The sequence below is a fragment of the Drosophila hydei genome, unplaced genomic scaffold, assembly GCF_003285905.1.
Source record: "Drosophila hydei strain 15085-1641.00,03,60 unplaced genomic scaffold, DhydRS2 tig00008135-arrow-pilon, whole genome shotgun sequence".
NCBI classification, from domain to species: domain Eukaryota; kingdom Metazoa; phylum Arthropoda; class Insecta; order Diptera; family Drosophilidae; genus Drosophila; species Drosophila hydei.
This window is the reverse complement of record NW_022045844.1, coordinates 582,670-602,498: the sequence shown is the minus strand read 5'-3', so window position 1 is coordinate 602,498 and position 19,829 is coordinate 582,670. Positions and strand designations below refer to the sequence as shown.

The window sequence follows — 19,829 nt, the reverse complement described above, 5'->3', positions numbered from 1 at the left end:
GTTTTTTAGCCGCATTTTTGATCGATTAGCTTTTCGAGCACCTGAACAAATACATAACAAAACACATTGCAAAAATAGTAAATAATATACAATCAGCTGATTTAATGTATAGATATATATATAGATATATATATAATTGTAGTAAAATTTATATACTGCTGGATTCTTTTTTGTATAAAGCACATATCATTTTGTACTGGCGGCGACTTTTGGCTATTGCATAGAATGTGAATGTAGACCCAGTTTGATTTAGTCATTACTCATAGATACACACTATATAAATATGATATATATATATGTGTATGCGTGTGTGAGCCATATAGTATCTATATAATATCTTTGTAAACAACCGGCAAGTTCTGCTGAGTTTCTGGTTTTATTTATGGTTGCGCTCTTCCCTCGCTCTTTCGCGTTTATCGTCAAGCGCTGTTCAGCTGAAGGTCAATATAATTAATGTACACACGATTTTGTATTTCCGCTTTGTTGTGGTCTCACTGTAGCATTCGTTTGTTATTTGATAAGCTCTGTCTGCGTCATGGACTTGCAGCTGTGCATCATCTGAATAGCATCTATATAGTTGTATTGGTATGTAAGTAAATGTGGCACTTCGGATTAGTATGAATTGTGACTGGTCTGACTGGGATTGGATATACCTCTCTAGGAGTAGATGGTGCGCTCTAGCCAATCGTCTAGGTTAAAGAATGCAGTATCGGAATTGTCTGTATCGCGTTCGCGGAACATCTCAATAAAGGTCTTCACTTTGATGGCGCACATCAGGAAGTCATCGAAGGGCACCTTGCCCTCCCGCGAGCCGTAGCGATGGGCCAGCGCATTGAGCAGCCGATTGTTTAGATGATAGCCCGCCGAGTTGAGTGCTCCACGCAGATGGAAGCCGTCGATGCTGCCCGAGCGGCGCGTGTCGTACAACTTGAATACAGCGCGCCACTTGGCAATGTCTGTTAGGAGAGCTTCAAACTCATCGAAGCCCAGGCGACCCGAACGATCCTTGTCGAGCATGGCCACCATGGAGCGTACAGCATCCTTGGAGAAACCATCGGTGCCGACCATGACATCGCGCATCGAGTGATCCAAAATGCGTTTGAGCTCTTGCCAGTCCACTTCCTCGTCGCTACCCGCAACGCTGTCGAAGAGACGCTTGAGCGCAATACGCTGTGGATCGTCTTCGTCCTTGGGTGTGGGAGGCGGCAGAGCGGGCGCAATGCGATCGTCTGTCTCGCCGAAGCCCACCTCGTCATCGTTCTCCTCCATGTTGTTCATAGTCTCGGAGAAGACACGTATAATGAACTCGCCCTCCTCATTTGGATCAAAGGTCGAGGGCACAATCAAATAGTGACCTGGAGGCAGCTTGAATCGTGCGCAAACCTCACGCGTATTTATGAAATGTGGAGAACGAGCCACCGAAGCACGATATTTGAAGAAGTGAAGCCCTTGGGGCTTCTGCTCCATATCGCGATCTGTCAGATGGTAAATGGCAAAGCCAATGGTCAGGCAATCGATGCCCACGTTTCGTTTGCTGCGACGATTCTTTTGCATAAGCGCAACAATCACCGTGCACTTGCCGTCGTCGTCCTCTTCGTCGGGATCCTCCAGTGAGATAATGTACTGTGGATTGTGCCAGAAGGTTTCCAAAAAGTTGCGACAGCCGCCCGCCGTGACACCCGACGTCCACTCGCCTTCAAACATGGACATCTCCCACTTGCGGCGTGAACTCTGCTCCTGATTCTCGGTAAGTGAGTCGGGCGAGAGATTGCAGATTTCAACGCGATCAAAGTGATTGAGGAAGTCCTGGAAGGACATCCAGAACTCGCCATCACGATCGAAGTTCAAACCAATCGCCTCCTTCTGGTGCTCCGGAATAAAGCGCCATTCGGGCGAACTGTCGCTCCAGGGACCGCTCCACTCGGCATCGTTGCCCCAAGGATTACGCATGCGTATCATGGGCAGCTTGCCCTGACGATTGGGCGTCGATATGTCCAGCATGCAGACCTTGGTTATGGAGTACGCATGTCCACGTATCAGACCCTCGCGCGTCTCAGCCTCCAGCACATGTGGATCGGGTTCCAGGGAGCAGCCCATCATTGAACCACGCTCCGCTGCCTTAGTCATGATGCTGAACAGATTGGGAGGAGCATCCTTGATATCATACCACTCGGTGACACCGCCCGTAAAGTCCTCCATGGCTTCGCAAGTGGTTCCGCCTAAGAGAGAGAGTAAGGATTAAGAATGTCAGAATTGGTTTCAAATAAAAGAAACGACATGTATTTATTGACCCACCCTTTAGGGCTTCATAGGAGCCATGCAACTTGGCATATGCTTTCTCCAGTAGCGCGCTCCAGAATTCGTTTTTCTCAGTTGAGTGCATGTATATCAGCTCCCCATTGTAGGTGGGCAGACGGTCGTCGATAACGACCTCTACCCATTTACCATATTGCCAGAACTTGAAATGAAAGATGCCCGCATAGTTCTCTTGGAAGTCCTGATCCGGCGGTATCACGCGGAAGAAGAGCTTCGAGTCCTGCGTCAGATTCGCTGCGGCAGCCAAGAGCCAGCAATCGCCAAGCTCACCCTGCTGCACATCGAAACGCGAGTAGCCCTCGACAAAGAACTGCGGATCATCCACTATTTCGCTAGGGCGCAGCCATTCGATGTAGCGATCCGGACGACGCGAGAACATAAGTGAATCATTGTTGGCCGGAAAGTCGGGATCCTCGAACAACGTGTTGTTGGACACACATGACTCACGCAGCGTGGCAAAGTCGTCACCTTGGATGCTACGCTGACGCGTGGTATTCGCCTTGCGACCCATCCAGAACATGTTTTGATTCTCGGGCACCTTCACACTGGTGAACTGCAGCTCCTGTACGCCCACGGATGGCTCCTCCTCAGGCGTAGGCTCATTTGGTGGCGGCGCAGATGGCGTTGGCATCGATGGGTAAATAGATTGCGGTGCCGGGCTTGTAGGCAAGGGTGCGTAGGGCATGGGCATGCCTGGCATGCCCATTCCTCCAGCCATTGGATAGGGTAGCGACGGTGGGCCACTCGGATAGGGCGTCGCACTCGGATAGGGCATTGCACTGGGATAAGGCGTTGAGCTCGGATAAGGCATGGCACTCGGATATGGTGAGGCACTCGGATATGGCGACGCACTTGGTATAGGCGCCAGCGGTGTGGATGGATACGGCAACGGCATCGCAGGAAGATTGGGATAAATGCCAGCGTTTGGATATGGTGTCGCCGATGGCTGCGACATGCCTTGATACGATGCATTCTGTGACTGGGCCGTTTGCTTCACCACATATGGCATGCCACCCACGGACTCCGATGTCGGATAGGGCAGCGAGGGGTAAAGCCCTGACTTCGGCTTGCTTTGCGTGTCGTCGCTGACTTCATTCTTGTTGTATCCCAGGGCTGCCAAATTGACAAGGCCAATGCCACTGGCATGATAATTTTTTGGATAATTATCAATGCCGTACATTGTTGAACAGTTTTTAATATATTTAATTAACTTTTTCTTAAATATATTCTCTTTTCTATAATATATAATAATCGATTTACGCAGCTAATGAAATTATAAACAACTATTACAGGGAACGCAGCTCGACGCTGTTCTGTGAAAACTGCTGACTCGACTGAGGAAAATACGTTTTAAATGGGAGAAATATCCAAATTTAACTTTCGTTCGAGCAGATGATTCACATCTTAACCCTTATGTATGCGGATATTAATCTTAATGTAATTTATGTATACTTATGAGTCGTAATAGAAGATACAGTATGCTACATGTATAGATATATATTATAATCTTTTTATTTATTAATTTGACTAACTAAAACACTTACTTTCCATTTAACAATGTAATTGGATACTTATTTTTTTTATCCAATTTTTATGTGTTAAAAAATAGCCCAAAATGCAGCATCAGCGTTAAAGGTGGTAATCAGGGCTGCATGGTGCAATTTAGAGTTGCCACACTGAGGCATTTGGTATATTTTGCTGGTATTTTTAGTTTAAGCCGCAAGTAGTATAATAAGAAGAAGACGGCATAAGAAAAAATAAACAATGCGGTGATATTGATAACAATAAAAGAATATTGAAAAAAATAGTGCACATTAACTGCAAAAAACTATGGACACACAACCTGAGATACCTGAGGCACCGCTACGTCCATTTAAATTATAAGTATTTCATTAACGTTACATAAAACTAGCCATTTAATGTTTTTCTTTTCTCTAATACGGCGCATCAGGTTGTGAGCCTTACTGGAATTAGTTTTGAGCGGCGGAGCATTATTGTAAGAAATATTAATAACATATGAAATATAATGTTAATTATGTACCATTTGCAGGGCATGGTAGAGTTGACCATAGTGCCAAATAATGAGAGCCTACGTTTGATACGTCTAAATGCCAAACAGCTGCGAATTTACAGCGTGGTGCTCAACGATGTTTGCCACGCGGAGTTCGTTTACTTCGATCCTTTCCAAGACATATGCCATAAGGAGCCCAAGAGGTTTGTTGTACATAAGCCATAGCTCTGATCTTTTACATATTGAATTTCATTAACTGCAGCCGCTCTCTGGACGTCTACTCAAAGCATCATTTGGCTGCAGCTCAAATCACCGATCCGGATGTGAATAATGGCGAACTGTTAATACAGGTACCTCCGGAGGGTTATTCGCTGATACAAGAGGGTCGTGGTCTGCGCATACGCATTGAATTCTCTGCCGAAAATCCCAAAAGTGGCATGCATTTTGTTATGCCACCCACATCCTCTGACGATGATACAGCTCAGCTCAACTGTGCTCACATGTACACTAACTGCTATGAGAACTCAACTCGCCTTTGGTTTCCCTGCGTTGACAGCTTTGCGGATCCATGCACATGGCGACTGGAATTTACAGTGGATAAGAATTTGACAGCCGTTTCCTGTGGAGAATTGATCGAAGTTATTATGACGCCGGATCTGAGAAAGAAAACGTTTCATTATACAGTATCTACACCTGTCTGTGCGCCCAATATTGCACTGGCTGTAGGTCCCTTCGAAATCTACGTGGACCCGCATATGCATGAAGTAACGCATTTTTGCCTGCCCGGCATGTTGCCTCTGTTAAAGAATACGGTGCGATACCTTCACGAAGCCTTTGAGTTCTTCGAGGAGACACTCTCCACACGCTATCCGTTTTCCTGCTACAAACAGGTGTTTGTAGACGAACTGGACACCGACATCAGCGCATATGCAACCATGACGATAGCATCGGTTAACCTGCTGCATTCCATAGCTATTATAGACCAAACATACATTTCACGGACCTTCATGTCACGCGCTGTGGCAGAGCAGTTCTTTGGTTGCTTCATTACCTCTCATCACTGGTCGGACACCTGGCTAGCAAAAGGCATAGCAGAGTACTTGTGTGGCCTCTACTCACGGAAATGCTTTGGAAATAACGAGTATCGCGAATGGGTGCAAACGGAGCTGGCGCGCGTGGTCAAATACGAGGAGCAATATGGCGGCATTATACTCGATTGTAGTCAGCCTCCAGCGCCTCTGCCCGTATCGAGCAGCAATCCAGGAGCTGCTGCGAGTAAGCAGCAGGAGATTGTTCATTACTTTCCTATCAAGAGTTTGCACACAGTGTCACCTAAATATGTAGAGGCGATGCGCCGCAAGGCGCATCTGGTCATACGCATGTTGGAGCATCGAATTGGCCAGGAACTGCTCATCCAAGTATTTAACAAGCAACTGGCGTTGGCCACAAATGCAGCAGCAACAAAAATTGGCGCCGGCCTCTGGTCGCAGCTGCTCATCTCCACGAATATCTTCATCAAAGCCATATTCACGGTCACGGGCAAGGACATGTCTGTGTTTATGGATCAATGGGTGCGGACAGGCGGACATGCAAAGTTCTCGCTTACCTCAGTGTTTAATCGGAAGCGAAATACGATCGAATTGGAGATACGACAGGACTTTGTCAATCAGCGCGGTGTACGCAAATATAATGGTCCCTTGTTGGTGCAGCTGCAGGAGCTGGATGGCACATTCAAGCACACGCTGCAGATTGAGAATACGTTGGTCAAGGCAGACATAACCTGTCATTCAAAGAGCAGGCGCAACAAGAAGAAAAAGATTCCATTGTGCACCGGAGAAGAGGTGGACATGGACTTGTCTGCTATGGAGTAAGTTTCATAAGCATTTAATTAAGCTAAACCAGTTAATAACTTTATTTGACAGTGACTCACCTGTGCTGTGGATACGTCTTGATCCGGAAATGATTTTACTGCGTGATCTAATCATTGAGCAACCGGACTTTCAATGGCAATACCAGTTACGGCACGAGCGAGATGTTACAGCTCAGTTTCAGGCCATTCAAGCACTGCAAAAGTATCCTACGAATGCCACGCGATTAGCACTCACCGACACCATCGAGAGTGAATCTTGTTTTTACAAGGTGCGCTGCCAGGCGGCGCACAGCCTAACCAAGGTGGCCAATCAAATGGTCGCTTCATGGAGTGGACCACCTGCCATGCTCAACATCTTTCGCAAGTTCTTTGGCTCCTTCAGTGCACCACACATCATAAAGTTGAACAACTTTTCCAACTTTCAATTGTACTTCCTGCAAAAGGCTATACCTGTGGCCATGGCGGGTTAGTGTACCATGTCCTGATTATTATTATATTTCTAATTGTATTTCCTCGCCATAGGCTTACGTACCTCTCATGGTATCTGCCCGCCAGAGGTGATGCGCTTTCTGTTCGATCTCTTTAAGTACAACGAGAACTCACGTAATCATTATACAGACGCCTACTATAGAGCTGCCTTGGTCGAGGCGCTGGGAGAGACATTGACGCCAGTCGTATCTGTGGCAATGCACGGCACACAAATTACCACAGACAGCCTATCCACTGATGCTAAGTAATTTAAATTGAAACATATTTATGTTGCGTAGACTTATCCCATTTTTTTTCATAGATTGGTTCTAGATGAAGTGACGCGCTTGCTGAACATGGAGAAGCACTTGCCCTCGTACAAGTATATGGTATCCGTGTCTTGTCTAAAAGTCATACGGAAACTGCAAAAGTTCGGCCATTTGCCTTCGCTGCCTCACATTTATCGCAGCTATGCGGAATATGGCATATTTCTGGATTTACGCATTGCTGCTATGGAGTGTCTTGTGGATTTTGTGAAAGTAGATGGACGCAGCGAAGACCTAGAGCATTTGATAACATTACTAGAAACTGATCCGGATCCTGCTGCACGACATGGGCTCGCCCAGTTGCTCATTGACAATCCGCCCTTTACACGCGAGTCGCGCAGCCGCCTAGACAAACCAAATCTGCTGGAACGTCTCTGGCTCAGCATTAATACTTTGGCTTATGACACGAAACTGCGTTGCAATATTGTCGATCTGTACTATGCGCTCTATGGCAGCAAGCGACCGAATTGTCTGCAGGCGACCGAAAATCAGAGCTTCTACAAGGACTTGATGAAGGACAATACAGTTTCAAGTAATTTGTTTAAGAAGACAAACGAACCCAAGCCTATAGAGAGTGAGCCTCAGGAGAGACATAAGCCAGCCATGGTTACTATTAAACGAACTGCAACAGAAGCCTTCGAAGTGGGCGATGAAATCATTAAGTTAGAGCGCAGTGAGGAGATTACCGTTCTGGACGAGCCGATTGAGGTGCAAGCCTACGACAGCGAGACCAAGCTAAATGTGCAAACAGTTGATGAAAGCGCTGGTGAAACGCAACAATTGACTAAGCGCCTACGGACCGAGATCTATGCAGACACGATAGACGATAATTCAATCTCAGTGCTCGATGTCGGCGAGACAACACGACAATATGAGAGCAGTTACGACGAGAGCAAACTGAGACCCGATGGCAGTGTCAAGAAGAAGAAGAAGAAGGACAAGAAAAAGCATAAGCACAAGCACAAACACAAGCACAACAAGGACAAGGACAAAGATCGGGAGCGCGAGCGCAAGGATAAAGATCGCCGAGACCCGCAAATCTCTCGTCTGCAGACAAGGGACGCTGCCACGCCCGAAACCCTTAGCTCTGCTGATAGTAGCAACAGCAACAGCAATACCCCGCTGGGCCTGAACTAAGTGAAGGTCGTCGAGCAACTGCATGTTAACCGATTAAGCTTATACCCTATAACAACAATTAATAAGATGTGAATGTGAAAAGTGAATTAACTACTTAGTTTTAAGAATTGCATAATTGAATTTTTCGACAAGCTATATAAATTTAAATATTGATTATATGAAAGCTATTGAAATCAGCTGGTCGAGTTACAATCTATTTAAGATCTAAAACTTTTTTTCTGTATCGAGTCTAATTTCGTAAACCTTATGCAAATGCTTAACATGTTATATGAGTCGAAAAAAAGTTTCGTAAAGTTCGCAAATAAATAGTTTTTGATAGTTTGTAGAACATTTGCCTGAAGATCTGATTAACTAGCTTACTTTATGATTTATTTATAATTTAACTTTATTAAGGTGCTGAACATGCAGAAACATTTTTACAATACTTAAAACTAGGCAAAGGGCGAGTGAGATTAACTAAAGGATTGCATCTTATGTGGAATTTGCCACCGGCTCGGCAGGTGCCGTTGCCTTCGTCTCGCTGCCAGCGACAGCTGTGTCCTGTTCGTCCCGCGGCCTTCGCTGCAAATATGTGACGCTTCCACCTCCAATGCCCGTCGCCGTCTGCTGTTGCGCCTCGGCGGAAGAGGGCGAGGAGAGGATCTTTACCGATGGCTCAGAGGGCGCTGCGCGCTGATGCGCCAGTTGGTGTTGATGCTGATGTTGATGGGCTGTAAGTTGGCGTGTGGCCAGACGCATGAGATGCGCATAGTCTACAGGTGGATGGTTGCGATACTCGGGATGATCCTTGACGTACTGCTCATAGGGCACGGGCACAGGTACGGGCACTGCTTTGACTGGGTAGCCAGCTTCGACTAGTGCCTGGAACTCGGCCTGGGTGAGGGGTTTGCCATTGGGTGGTGGCAGATTCAGCTGCTTCACCTCATCCAGGGTTCGCAGCTTGTGCACCGTAGCGGCAGTGGGTGTGACACGAGAGGGCGTGGCTATGCCTGTGCCCTGGGAAACATAAATGCTGGACTGTGAGGGAGATGGATGAGCTGGATAATCAATGGGCTGCACAGTGGGCACCACAGCGCGCTGTTGACCATGGGGCACATGCTTGATCGGATCAGGTGGACTAGGATAGAAGTGGGCATTGGTGGGTGCAGTGCTTGGAGGCTGGGCACGTTCCGCATATTCTGCATAGAGCAGCGCCTTCTCATAGGACTTTGTGGGGGAGGGCGTTGGGAGTTTGTACTGCTTCGTGCGATAGTGCTTGGGCTTGGGCGCTGCTGTGGGAGCCGTCTCCTGGTAGTAGTATTGCGAGGGCTGTGGCTGAGTAGGTGCGCCAGTGGGATAAATAACAGGTCCCAACCGCTTGCCTTCCGGCTGCGGGCCAGGATAAACAGGTGTCGGTTGTTGGAAGTTGCTAAACTTGAAAAGCGAAGGCACAAAAGGTTGATTGTTGGCATCCAACAGAGAGTTTGGGGTGCTGGCCAAATAGGCCTTGGGCTGGCGTAGAGCCGGGTGCGAAGTGGGTGGAGGTGGATGCTGTGGAGGTGGCAGCCGGGTCACGTGCTGCTGATGATTCACCAACGTCGGCTCATTGCTGCTGTCCACATAGGCCAGAGCCTGTTGACCCGGACCTGGTTTGTTGGCGGCCAGCAGCTTCTCGATTTCACTCTCCAGCGAGGATTTAGCCAATGGATGATTGGGCAACGTCTTGTAGCTAATCTGTGGCTGATAGTAGGCAATCTGCGGAGGCAGGCCAGAAATCAGCCGCTGCTGCGGTTGCTGCGCATGCTGTGGCTGAGGGCGCTGCTGTGGCGCAGGCGCCTGCGACTCATCCTCCTCCTGTGACTGGGGTAAAGGCAAATACTTGGGTCCACCACGAGAGTAGCTGGGCTGCACCAGCTGTTGTTCGGCCACATAGCGATCCCGATAGCCACCTAGGCCCAGGACGGGCTCTGCCTGCTGAAGGACTTTGTGCGTGGCTGCGGTGCTGTGCACGGGCAGCGGTTTGGGCTGCGGTGGAGGCTGGCGCTGTTGGTGTTGATGTTGTTGCTGCTGCTGTTGTTGCTGTTGTTGTTGCTGTTGCTGCTGACGTAGTTGCTCATGATAAGCTCTTGCCTGCAGCTCCTCTTCGAGAATTTTCAAGAACTGCTCTTCGGGTATGATTTGATATTGCTGCTGTTGCTGTTGTTGTTGAGCATGTTGCTGCTGTTGCTGTTGCTGATGCTGATGCTGTGGTGCAGGCAGTGGCAAGGGCAGCTGATAAGCCGCTGGCGAATAGGGGCCGCCTCTCAAGCCTGGCTGTGGCTGTATGGACACCGCGTAGCGTTGTTCCGCCTCCTGTTCCTGCTCCTGTTCCTCGGCAACGGGCGTTGCCTTCTTGGCGGGCTGTGTCGCTGCCTTACCTTGAGTCGCAGATGCCAGTGCCTTGGGCTGGTGTCGCTGTATATCTTGCAGATAGACGTAGTGCTGCAGCTAGACGTGGGCGAGAGACAAAGAGTTAGGGCGTGTCAAATAAATTATGACGATTAAGCCTGCTTGCGGCTAGGTGGGCGTGCGAAAGATCAACGGCCAATGCCACATCCAAATGGCAACGTTTAAATGTGGAGCTCCCCACCTAGAGGCAGCAAACAGCTGCCACATCTATTAAGATCAACTCAGAGCTGTGATCTGTGAGAATCGTGTGGCATCTAAAACTTATATAACACCAGTGCAACGTTTGACAGCGACAACAACAACAGCAACAGCCACAACGGTTGCGGGGTCTTGACTTGGGCTGCTGTTGCAATCGATGCGCAAGTCGGTGGCGGCGTTGGCATAAAACAAATTATTTACATTACACTGTGCAACAAAACAACAATAACACTTTAGTTCGAGGTGCTTGAAGGCGTGAGAATTGCTTAGAAGGGAATTGGTTCAGAGGGCTCGCTGGAGGAAGACACTACGAAGATAAATGAATATGCGTGCACTTGCAGGGAGCTACCTGGTAAGAAGCCTCTTTGCAGGCAGGTAAGCGAGAACCATCTTAAAGCTCTGCTAAGCTATGGATTGAATATCACATTGAAAACGCCAATATATGCCACGTCAAAGGGCTTACTTCACTTACTACTAGATGATTCATATTCGATTCTTTCGTATGATTTCATGTATAACAGACACAGGCAAGCTGATCACCCAGATAAACGAAGAGAAAGGCGACAGTATAAGTAGTAGGTAAATTGCTGAGAATCGCATAGAAAGACAATGCGTTTATAAGTGGCGGCAATTGTGCCAAAGTAAAACTTAAAGACTTTTATTTAAAATTAAGTTTAAGCAAATTAGTTAAAATTAGCTGAGTGAAAAAGCCAAAAAAAACCCAAAACCTGTTGCGCAGTGTTTGCCTTCGCAACAGTCTTCACATTATTATAATAAATGAAACCCAGCCATGTCAAGGCGCCATCAGCAGAGACAGAAAGACAGCTAGCCAGCAGTCAGGGGGGTGGTGTGATTATAACATTATGTCAACTTTCTTCCCACGACTAAAGCCAAAGACAGCGGACGCCTGCCATTGTCTGCGACTAGTGGTAGAAGGCGAAGAAGAAGCAAAAGAAGAAGTTGATGAAGAAGTTGCTGCTGTTGCAAATTGTGTTGGATGTGGCATGTTTTTGCTGTTGTTGTTGTTGTTGACGCGTTAGAGCAGCAACAATAATAATAATTTTGCAATTATTTAGTTTTTAGTTGTGGCTGCTCGTGACTTACATTTCGTCCGCTACAAATGGCATTTATTATATTCGCTTTTAATTTTTCCATTTGTTTTTATAACAATCATTTTTCTTGCACATTTTGTAATATAAAAAACATTGTCTTTTGGGTAATTGCGATTGCTTTTGATCGCAATTTGTTCCCAAAATGATGAAAATTGAAGCAAAATATTGGTCAAGGTTTGCGCCTAGCTGGCGGCCAGCGAAAGGCTTAATTTGACAATTTCAATTCAAACTAAAGTTGCTGTTGTTGATGTTGTTGTTGTTGTTGTTACAGTACAACATCCTGTATTTTGCAAAGAATTGTGTAATTCGGTTGAGTCACGTTTAACAAACGCTTCTGTGGCCGCAAGCAGACAACTTTTGATGAAAGACAACCAAATATTGACCCACTACGTGGAGTCGAGATACCTTTCTTTACCTAACTGCCTCCCTCACCCTCTTGAACTCACCTCTTGGCTTTGCTCGAGCAGCTGTGCAGCGTGTGGGCGCGAGTTGGCTGCTGCAAAGTTACGCAACTGCGGCTCCTGATGCGACTCGTGCTGCTGATGCTGATGCGGTGCAATGGGGCGTATGATGAACTGATTCGGCTTGCTGCCATAGATCGACTCCTGCCCATCCTCGGGATCGTCAGCGGCTGCTTCAGCAGCTGAACTGCGATGGTTCGGATAAATGGGCGTCTCCTTGCTGCTCACCTGTCGCTTGTCTTTGGTCGCTTCCGTTTCCAACTGCGCGGAGGCGGAGCTGCTGCCTTCGCTCTTGGCTTTGGCATCAAGTGCTTGGCCGACGACGACGAGGCCTGTGTGGGAAGAAGTGAGTTGGTAAAAAATAGTTTGTAAACGTTTTTTTTTTAATTAGAAAGGAAATTAAAGGTCAACGAAACTGCACTCTGTTTACACCTATATAAATATATATACTGGAATATAGATGCAAGCTTGTTTTAATTTTTAATATGCCTTTCGATTCTTGCTCTTTAGTTAATTTAATTAAGTTTGGCATTTTATTTATTTATTATTACTTTACTCTGTTTTGTAAGTGTTTTAACTACACCATAAAAGTCTATTTTTAAATATTGTGATATATTTTTATGACTCTATTAAACTCTTTTATAGTTGTTATCGCAAATGAATCAAAAGCAGTTAGAGTAACGCAGAATAAAGACATAATTAAGTCGTTTAAGTTGTGCATAATAAAAACTGAGTACTTAAGCACAATTTTAGTTGAGCTCTTTACAGATAGTTAAAGTGATATATGTACATACTGGAACATATATATTTAACTATAAACTCTTTAATGATGTTTTTTATTGCTTAACTAACTTTACTACTTCTACTTTACTACATGTTTGATCTGAAAACTCTGATCTTGTTAATGGTAATTAAATTTTTATATAAGAAATGCTGAATATAAAATAATATATTTATAAACATATTTAAATTCAGCGTGTACATCGGTTTAAACACAACAAAATTTCAAGCTTCAAAGTTTGAAATTCTATCAAAATTAAATAAATTATTTTAATTGCTTTAAGAGAATTAATATTATAGAATTAATATTAATAAACAGTTGCGAATTTTTAAAAAAATTTTTTAGTTACGTATAGCCTTAACTGAAATAATAGAAGAATGCTGAATTGAGTACTAATTTGACTTCTCCTTGTGCAAATTATAACAATATGTAAAATTTATTTAATATTTTTCTCGTGGCTACAAACAACAATTTAAATATATTTTGTAATAAAAAATGTGTATGTATATATTTAAATATTTGAATTTTAAATATATCCACAAAATAATTTCAATTAAAAATTTTTTATCTGCCATTTCCATTCAGAAAAATTTTTTTATATTTAAAGTAAAAGACAAAAAATATATGTATAGATTTTAAAAAACCTTTCACATATTTTCAGCCATCAATTGGAAATTTTCCCAGTTTTAAAATGGGAAAAGCCCCACATTGTGGCTTTGCACGATTTCAGTTAATTTCCGTATTTGATACTCACCCAGCAAAAGTGTTAGGGCCAATATTTGAATTCTCATTTTGTGTCGTTGTTGCAACGGACTAGTAATTGAATATCTTTTGCAGCTGCCTGGTGGTGCTGTTGTTGTGGTTGTTGTTGTCGTTGCTGGTCGTTGTTTATTACTTTCACAGTCACTGCGAAGTTTTGTTTCGCTTTCCTTGTCAAAAATGCTCGCAAAAACGGATTACTGCATTAAACACATTGCTGGCTGCAAAAAGACAAAGACAATACAAACAAACAACATTGAAACTCACAGAAGACACATAATGAACACTGAGCGATATACGTTTGCTTATTAAGAGAGCCAAGAGTTATATAATAGACATGGAGATTCGACACACAATGCGTAAAATTGAAAAACAGAAAAACTGGAAAATTGTCGATTTTAATCCTTGGATGCGCACGCGTCTTAAATTACAGCAGCCTTCACGCTATTGACTGCTTAACGTCTGGCTAATGATGTTATTGGCGACGATTTACCGTTTGTTTTTGTAGCCTGCCTTCAGTATTTATTGGCAGCAGCAGCAGCCGAAGCAAAAGTCTTGATCGCGCGCGTTGCACGTTCGACAAACGAATCTTTGCCATTGTGCGGGCAACACTTGTATTTATTAAAAAAAACCGCCAGAGCACAGACAGAGCCGAGACTAAGACCGAAAGCTAGCCACGAACCGTTGCCGACCTTTGCGGCGGCACAAAGAGAAAGGTTCGACAACAGCGGCAGCAGCAGCAGCAGCAGCTTCTCTATAGACTTCTCTATGGGTTTTAAGCAAACGTTTCAGGGGGCTACTTTGGTTAATTCAACGTTGACGGCCGCAACTGCTAGTTAGGCGCTTGTTTAATGGCCACCCGTGCATTTGGCAGCCGCCTGGAAGCGTTTGCGCCCCAACCACCAATACAACAAATGCTAACGTGACACTAAATTGAACCAGAGCCATGGCCTGGGCCTGGGCCTGTGCCTATGCCTGTGCCAATGCCTGTGCCTGGGCCTGGGCCTGGCCGAGGCTAAAGGGCACATTTTGTGTTTAGTTGCTGTTTAGTTGGCTCAAATTGTGCGCATTACATTTAACAAGCTTGAAAATTTGGCTAAGCATTTGCATTTGCATTGCATATTTAATAACGCCCAATCGGCAAGTTCGCTGCCTAAGTCTTTCGTTTGACATTTGCAATTGCCACCGGGCAACTGATCAACATTTCAGCGCATGCGTGGGCCAGCTTCAGCTGCAGCCTCAACTCTCAGCAATTTGGCTCAATTGCAGAGCGATTTAATTTCAAGCTCTCTTACCCAATGCCTAATTGCCTGTCTTCGTGCGGGCGATTGTTGGTTTGTGGTTGTTGTAGCTGCTGCTGATGCTGATGCTGTTGGTGTCAAAGTTAACACGGTAGCTGTGAAATTTAGCGCTGAGGAAATCCGCTTAAATGGCCTGACAAATTATAGACTCGATGCCATTTCCTCATCCTTAACAAATTGATTAAGACAATTGCAATCCAAATAAATAAGTTGATAATTAAGCTGAAGATCTTGGTATTTTTTTGTTGCCTTGCAGCATTTGCGCAACAGCAACATCGATCAATTGCAGGCAACAGCAGCAGCAACAACTACATGGGATTTACTTATTATAAATTCAGCTCATTGTTGTTGTTGTTGTTGTTGGTTTGCTCACATTGTCATTTAGTTGTCTGCGTGTTGCTTGTGAAATTGTTGCATTGCATGCTGGACGCAGACAGCAGCAGCAACAGCAGTCAAAACAACGATGCGATCAGCAACACTAACAACAACAACAACATTGGCAACATCTTCTTTTCTCTTACTACTATTTATTATTATTGTATTAAAGTTTTTTCTATTTTTCTTCTCTTCTTTTTTTGCAGCACAGCTTTTAATTTCAAACACTTTTTGCGACAGCCAAGCAGAAGTGCAACAGTTAGCTTCAATCAATGCTCATTATGAAGTTGATAATGATGTTGCTGCTTCTGCTGCCGCAATTGCTGTTGATGCACTCAACTGCTGTTGCACTTCGCAGTTTGGCATTTGCATTCAGTTTTTATTGCTAGAATGTTGTAGTTGTTGTTGTTGCTGCTGCTGTTGCTGATGCTGATGCTTTTTGCGGCCGACAGTTTTATGCTCTAAATTTTATGTGTATAAATTGTTTATAGCGCGACAGGCTGTTGGACAGTAGTCAACCTTAGCATTTAGCTTATGCATTTGATATACATACTCTGCAAAACATCTACCGAGATCTTAATTGGCAGAATCTACGCGAAACTATTTCCAGTTGTTGCAGTTGTTGTTGCTGCTGCTCTTGTTAATGAAATGTGCATTGGACAATGCTATTGCATAATCCTCGTCGTCGTCGTGCATATGTCAAATCTGTGTATCGTAACTTTTTGTTATTGTTAGCGGCTAGAGTCTAGCTCTGACCCGTTAATCATATAGATGGCCATAATAATTATAGCTAATTTATGTATAATTAAACTGCGGCAAATCGTTATTAAAATGCCATCCAAGACACAGCTTATGGTAACGTCTATTAGGCTAACATTACAGTTGGTAATTGATATATGCGTAAAAGGCTTAAGTGAAGCTTCAGTTTATGTGTAAATATGTCAAAGTAGAGGATGAATATATTCAGTTAAATCAATAGATTTTTTGCTACTTACAGAAACTATTTTCATATTGAATGTAGCTCGATTAGGTATGGATGCTGCTGGATTGCTGAATCGTGCTCTTATGCGTAACTCAGACTAAAGTCCTAAAAATTGTCAACTCCAAAATATTTTTTTGTCAAAACATTTTGTAATTAAATTTGACATAAAAAAATTTTAATTTTTCACTTTTAATGTACAATTATTCTAGCGATTAAACTATGCCCTGAAAGATATTACTCAAGAAAATCTGATATGTTTTTTTGAAATTTCATTGCATACTTTTGAGGGTGGTGTAAATAGAATTATTCTCAGCTGCAGCTAGATGGTAAAAAAAATATTTGCTAAAAATATTATTTTATTAAAATTCATGAGTTTTATGGCTTAAGCTTTACTGCTTACTCTGTATTGCTAATATATTGAAAAAGGCCCAAAAACCTTTAACGGATCCCATAAATCATAAATGTCATAAAAACTCTTTTGCATTAATTAAAATGTCTGAAGCCATAAAAAAGAGCATTCTAATTTATGTTTAAGCAATTGCCACACAAGATTTAAATACAATTAATATAGCTTGAAGTCTAATCGTTTTATTGAAAAACCAGTCGGGCGTAAAACTGCTATAAACATAAACCAATTCGTGATTCATGAGCTGCAAGCCCAATCGGGCGAACCCCCCACAAAGAGACGAATCTCAAATTTGTATTTGCTCAGCGGCGGCTGTATCTCAATTTGTATCTAAGTATATCTGTAGTTAAATCCGGGTTCCAGTGAAGCGTGGACCACACACACACACACATATACATACACACAGATACGGCACACTCTCGCTCGCTATGCTTATAATTTGCTAATGAGCGTGGCGTCCAGTCAACTGTAGACAATTGCGATTGGCATTACATGTTGTGTGGGTCGCTGGGGCCATACGAGATCATTTTTGGTCTGATGGTCGGTTTTTGGGCTCGCATTGTTATATGATTTGTGTTTTCCTGGTTTTTCATTTTAGCCAAGTGTTTCCATTAAACACAGTCCGGTCTGTGTGATAAATTAATGTGCTTAAGCTTTAAGTACTGCACGCTTGGCAACTCGATTTTCACTCTGCACTCATAATGTGGAAGCCCATTAAAATCAAACAGACAGCATTTAATGCACCCAATCCACATCATTCGATAATGAGCTAATGTGGGCAGACAGTTGATAGACGTGCTAGCACGGCGTGCATTTCAAGCTCCAGCTTGATCTCCGCATGTTGCCAGCGACCTTGCATAAATTTATGATTTTCGTCTCTGCAATCAAATCATAAAATGTCAGAGGGCATAGAAAGAAAATAAAGGCACAGGTGAAGCTATTAACATACTACGTGTTTGCCTGAAAATAAAAAAGAGTTAAGCATTGCTTCATTTAAGTCTGATTGCACAATAAATCTGTGACTCGGACTTCAATAGAAAGAAATCAGAAAAGCGTTGCAATAACTTGGCTGAAAGCAAATGCAGCCCAAATAGCCAAAGTTTAGCACAAAAACAAAAACCTTAAGCAATACATATACATTTATATATGAATACATTTATATATATATATATATATACATATATATCGAATAATATAATCATAGAAAATAAACAACAGAAAAGAAAGAAAAAGATTTTCACACTACAAAGATCGCATCACAGTTGCTGACAACAGCAACTAGCGAAGCATGTAAACTCGTCTTTGGCTTAGTGCTAGCAATAGGTAAGCCCCATAAGCCTCACCTGGCGGGTGCCTTTGGCGGCAACGACGACGACGACGTCGACGACTTCATTTACATTTTAGGCGTGAGAAGAATGAATGAAGCATGCAAAAATATGACAAACAAAATAGCAAAGATATATATGTACGTATGTACATATTTCTGTATGGCAAGATGTGCTGGCTGCATCTTTCCCAGATGCAGCTGCACCTGGTTGGCTTTAATTAGATCTTGTAGTAGTACTATTTATTCGCACCGGCAACGCCCTTGTGGTATCTATGCAAAGATCTGCACACATCCATATCCCATGTGCTCTTTTAAATTGCGTGCCAAAAAAATAATTGCTACCTGCCTGTCTGATGTAATATATTTATGCAAGTCCAAATCAAACTGATGCGGAAAAAGCAAAAAGCTGTGCACCACTGTATTTGGTACAAATGAATGTACCAATGAGTACCACTGAGGATTTCTCAAAGCTTGGTCCACCTGGCCCTGGTTGTGGTTGTGTTTGTGTTTGTGTTCGCACAGCAATTAAGTTCTTAGGCATTAACATGCCTTAAATGCTGCTTGATCAATCACAAGGCTGGCAAAGAGTCGTGTGAAATATTCACACATTAGACTCAGGCATTAGGCATTGCAATAAGAATGGGCATGCAAAAATTAATTACATATGTACTTCAAATGCACACAGTCGCGGGCCTTAAACTATTGCGCATAAGCAAGGATCGACTTTGATTACGTTACAAATTGTTACCGATATTTGTGCTGTCATTTAACAGCATTGCTAGGCCAGTGGCTAATTTTAATTCATTTGAATAAAGAAATATATAAACAATGAGAAAAAGCTAAGACCTTGCGTTACAAAACCGTTGAGATTGGACAATCAAATCATTACCAACATTTTGGACAACAGATATCATTTTGAATACACACGTAAATGTATGCAAATACCAGCTTTTGAGTGCCAAGGTTTTTACAAGAGAAGAAAAAACTAGAAATCAACAAGAAACAAAAATAAAAACAAAATAAGACATACATATACTTAACGATGTGAAAATGTGCAAAACAAAGCATTTGTTTAAATACCAGCAATTAAGCACGCACCCGCACAAAGGAAAAATAATAATGCCTTAAGACATGCAAACACTGCAGAATAATGACATTTCAATGAAGTCGCCAAATGGTTTAATTTAACAACAATTTATTTACACACATGAGACTTGCCAATGCCCAGCGGTAAATGCGTAACTTCACAGCATATTTACACTATACGTGCGTTTGCTGGCATTAACAAAAACTTTTTTGCAGCCTGGCAAACTTGATTCAGCTAACATGAGACGCTACCTTGGCATTTAAAATGTGCCAAAGTGCAAAAAAAAACCCAAAAAAAAAAAAGAAAAACGAGCTGCACACAACAGGAAGATCGTTAAAAACAAAAAAGCCGTCGCAATTTCTTAATAGAAGCACCAAAACGTAAGAAAACAAAAAATAAACAAGTTGAAGCCACAGATTAAATGTTAATAGTACTAAAGCCGAAGCTGAAGCCGGCAACAAACGAATCGAAAAACCGGATTTGTG

The 19,829-nt window shown here is 43.4% G+C and overlaps 3 protein-coding genes across 6 annotated transcripts; 1 reads left to right on the top strand and 2 right to left on the bottom strand.

Moving 5' to 3' along the window:
* Positions 1-13: 13 nt before the first annotated feature.
* Positions 14-3,960, bottom strand: LOC111598741 (calpain-B). 4 transcript variants are annotated; one of them, XM_023314136.2, is made up of 3 exons: positions 2,296-3,684; positions 654-2,219; positions 14-569 (listed from the first exon to the last, which is right to left on the bottom strand). In XM_023314136.2, the coding sequence occupies exons 1-2, from the start codon at positions 3,494-3,496 to the stop codon at positions 658-660; spliced, it is 2,763 nt and encodes a 920-aa protein (XP_023169904.1). In that variant the 5' UTR covers positions 3,497-3,684; the 3' UTR covers positions 14-569; positions 654-657. The 4 variants fall into 4 exon arrangements, with proteins under 4 accessions (XP_023169904.1, XP_023169905.1, XP_030081486.1 ...); XM_023314137.2 differs by adding an exon at positions 3,861-3,960 and having other exon boundaries at positions 15-2,219; positions 2,296-3,429; XM_023314139.2 differs by adding an exon at positions 3,861-3,960 and having other exon boundaries at positions 16-2,219; positions 2,296-3,455.
* Positions 3,961-4,049: 89 nt separating this feature from the next.
* On the top strand, positions 4,050-8,283 carry LOC111598747 (transcription initiation factor TFIID subunit 2). The gene is made up of 7 exons (XM_023314148.2): positions 4,050-4,196; positions 4,258-4,312; positions 4,367-4,530; positions 4,590-6,194; positions 6,250-6,662; positions 6,720-6,930; positions 6,988-8,283. The coding sequence occupies exons 1-7, from the start codon at positions 4,147-4,149 to the stop codon at positions 8,126-8,128; spliced, it is 3,639 nt and encodes a 1,212-aa protein (XP_023169916.2). The 5' UTR covers positions 4,050-4,146; the 3' UTR covers positions 8,129-8,283.
* Positions 8,284-8,526: 243 nt separating this feature from the next.
* Positions 8,527-14,442, bottom strand: LOC111598715 (histone-lysine N-methyltransferase 2D). Its single transcript, XM_023314104.2, has 4 exons — positions 14,360-14,442; positions 13,862-14,087; positions 12,312-12,658; positions 8,527-10,594 (listed from the first exon to the last, which is right to left on the bottom strand). Exons 2-4 carry the CDS (start codon positions 13,896-13,898, stop codon positions 8,600-8,602), a joined length of 2,379 nt encoding a protein of 792 aa, XP_023169872.2. The 5' UTR covers positions 13,899-14,087; positions 14,360-14,442; the 3' UTR covers positions 8,527-8,599.
* Positions 14,443-19,829: the final 5,387 nt, after the last annotated feature.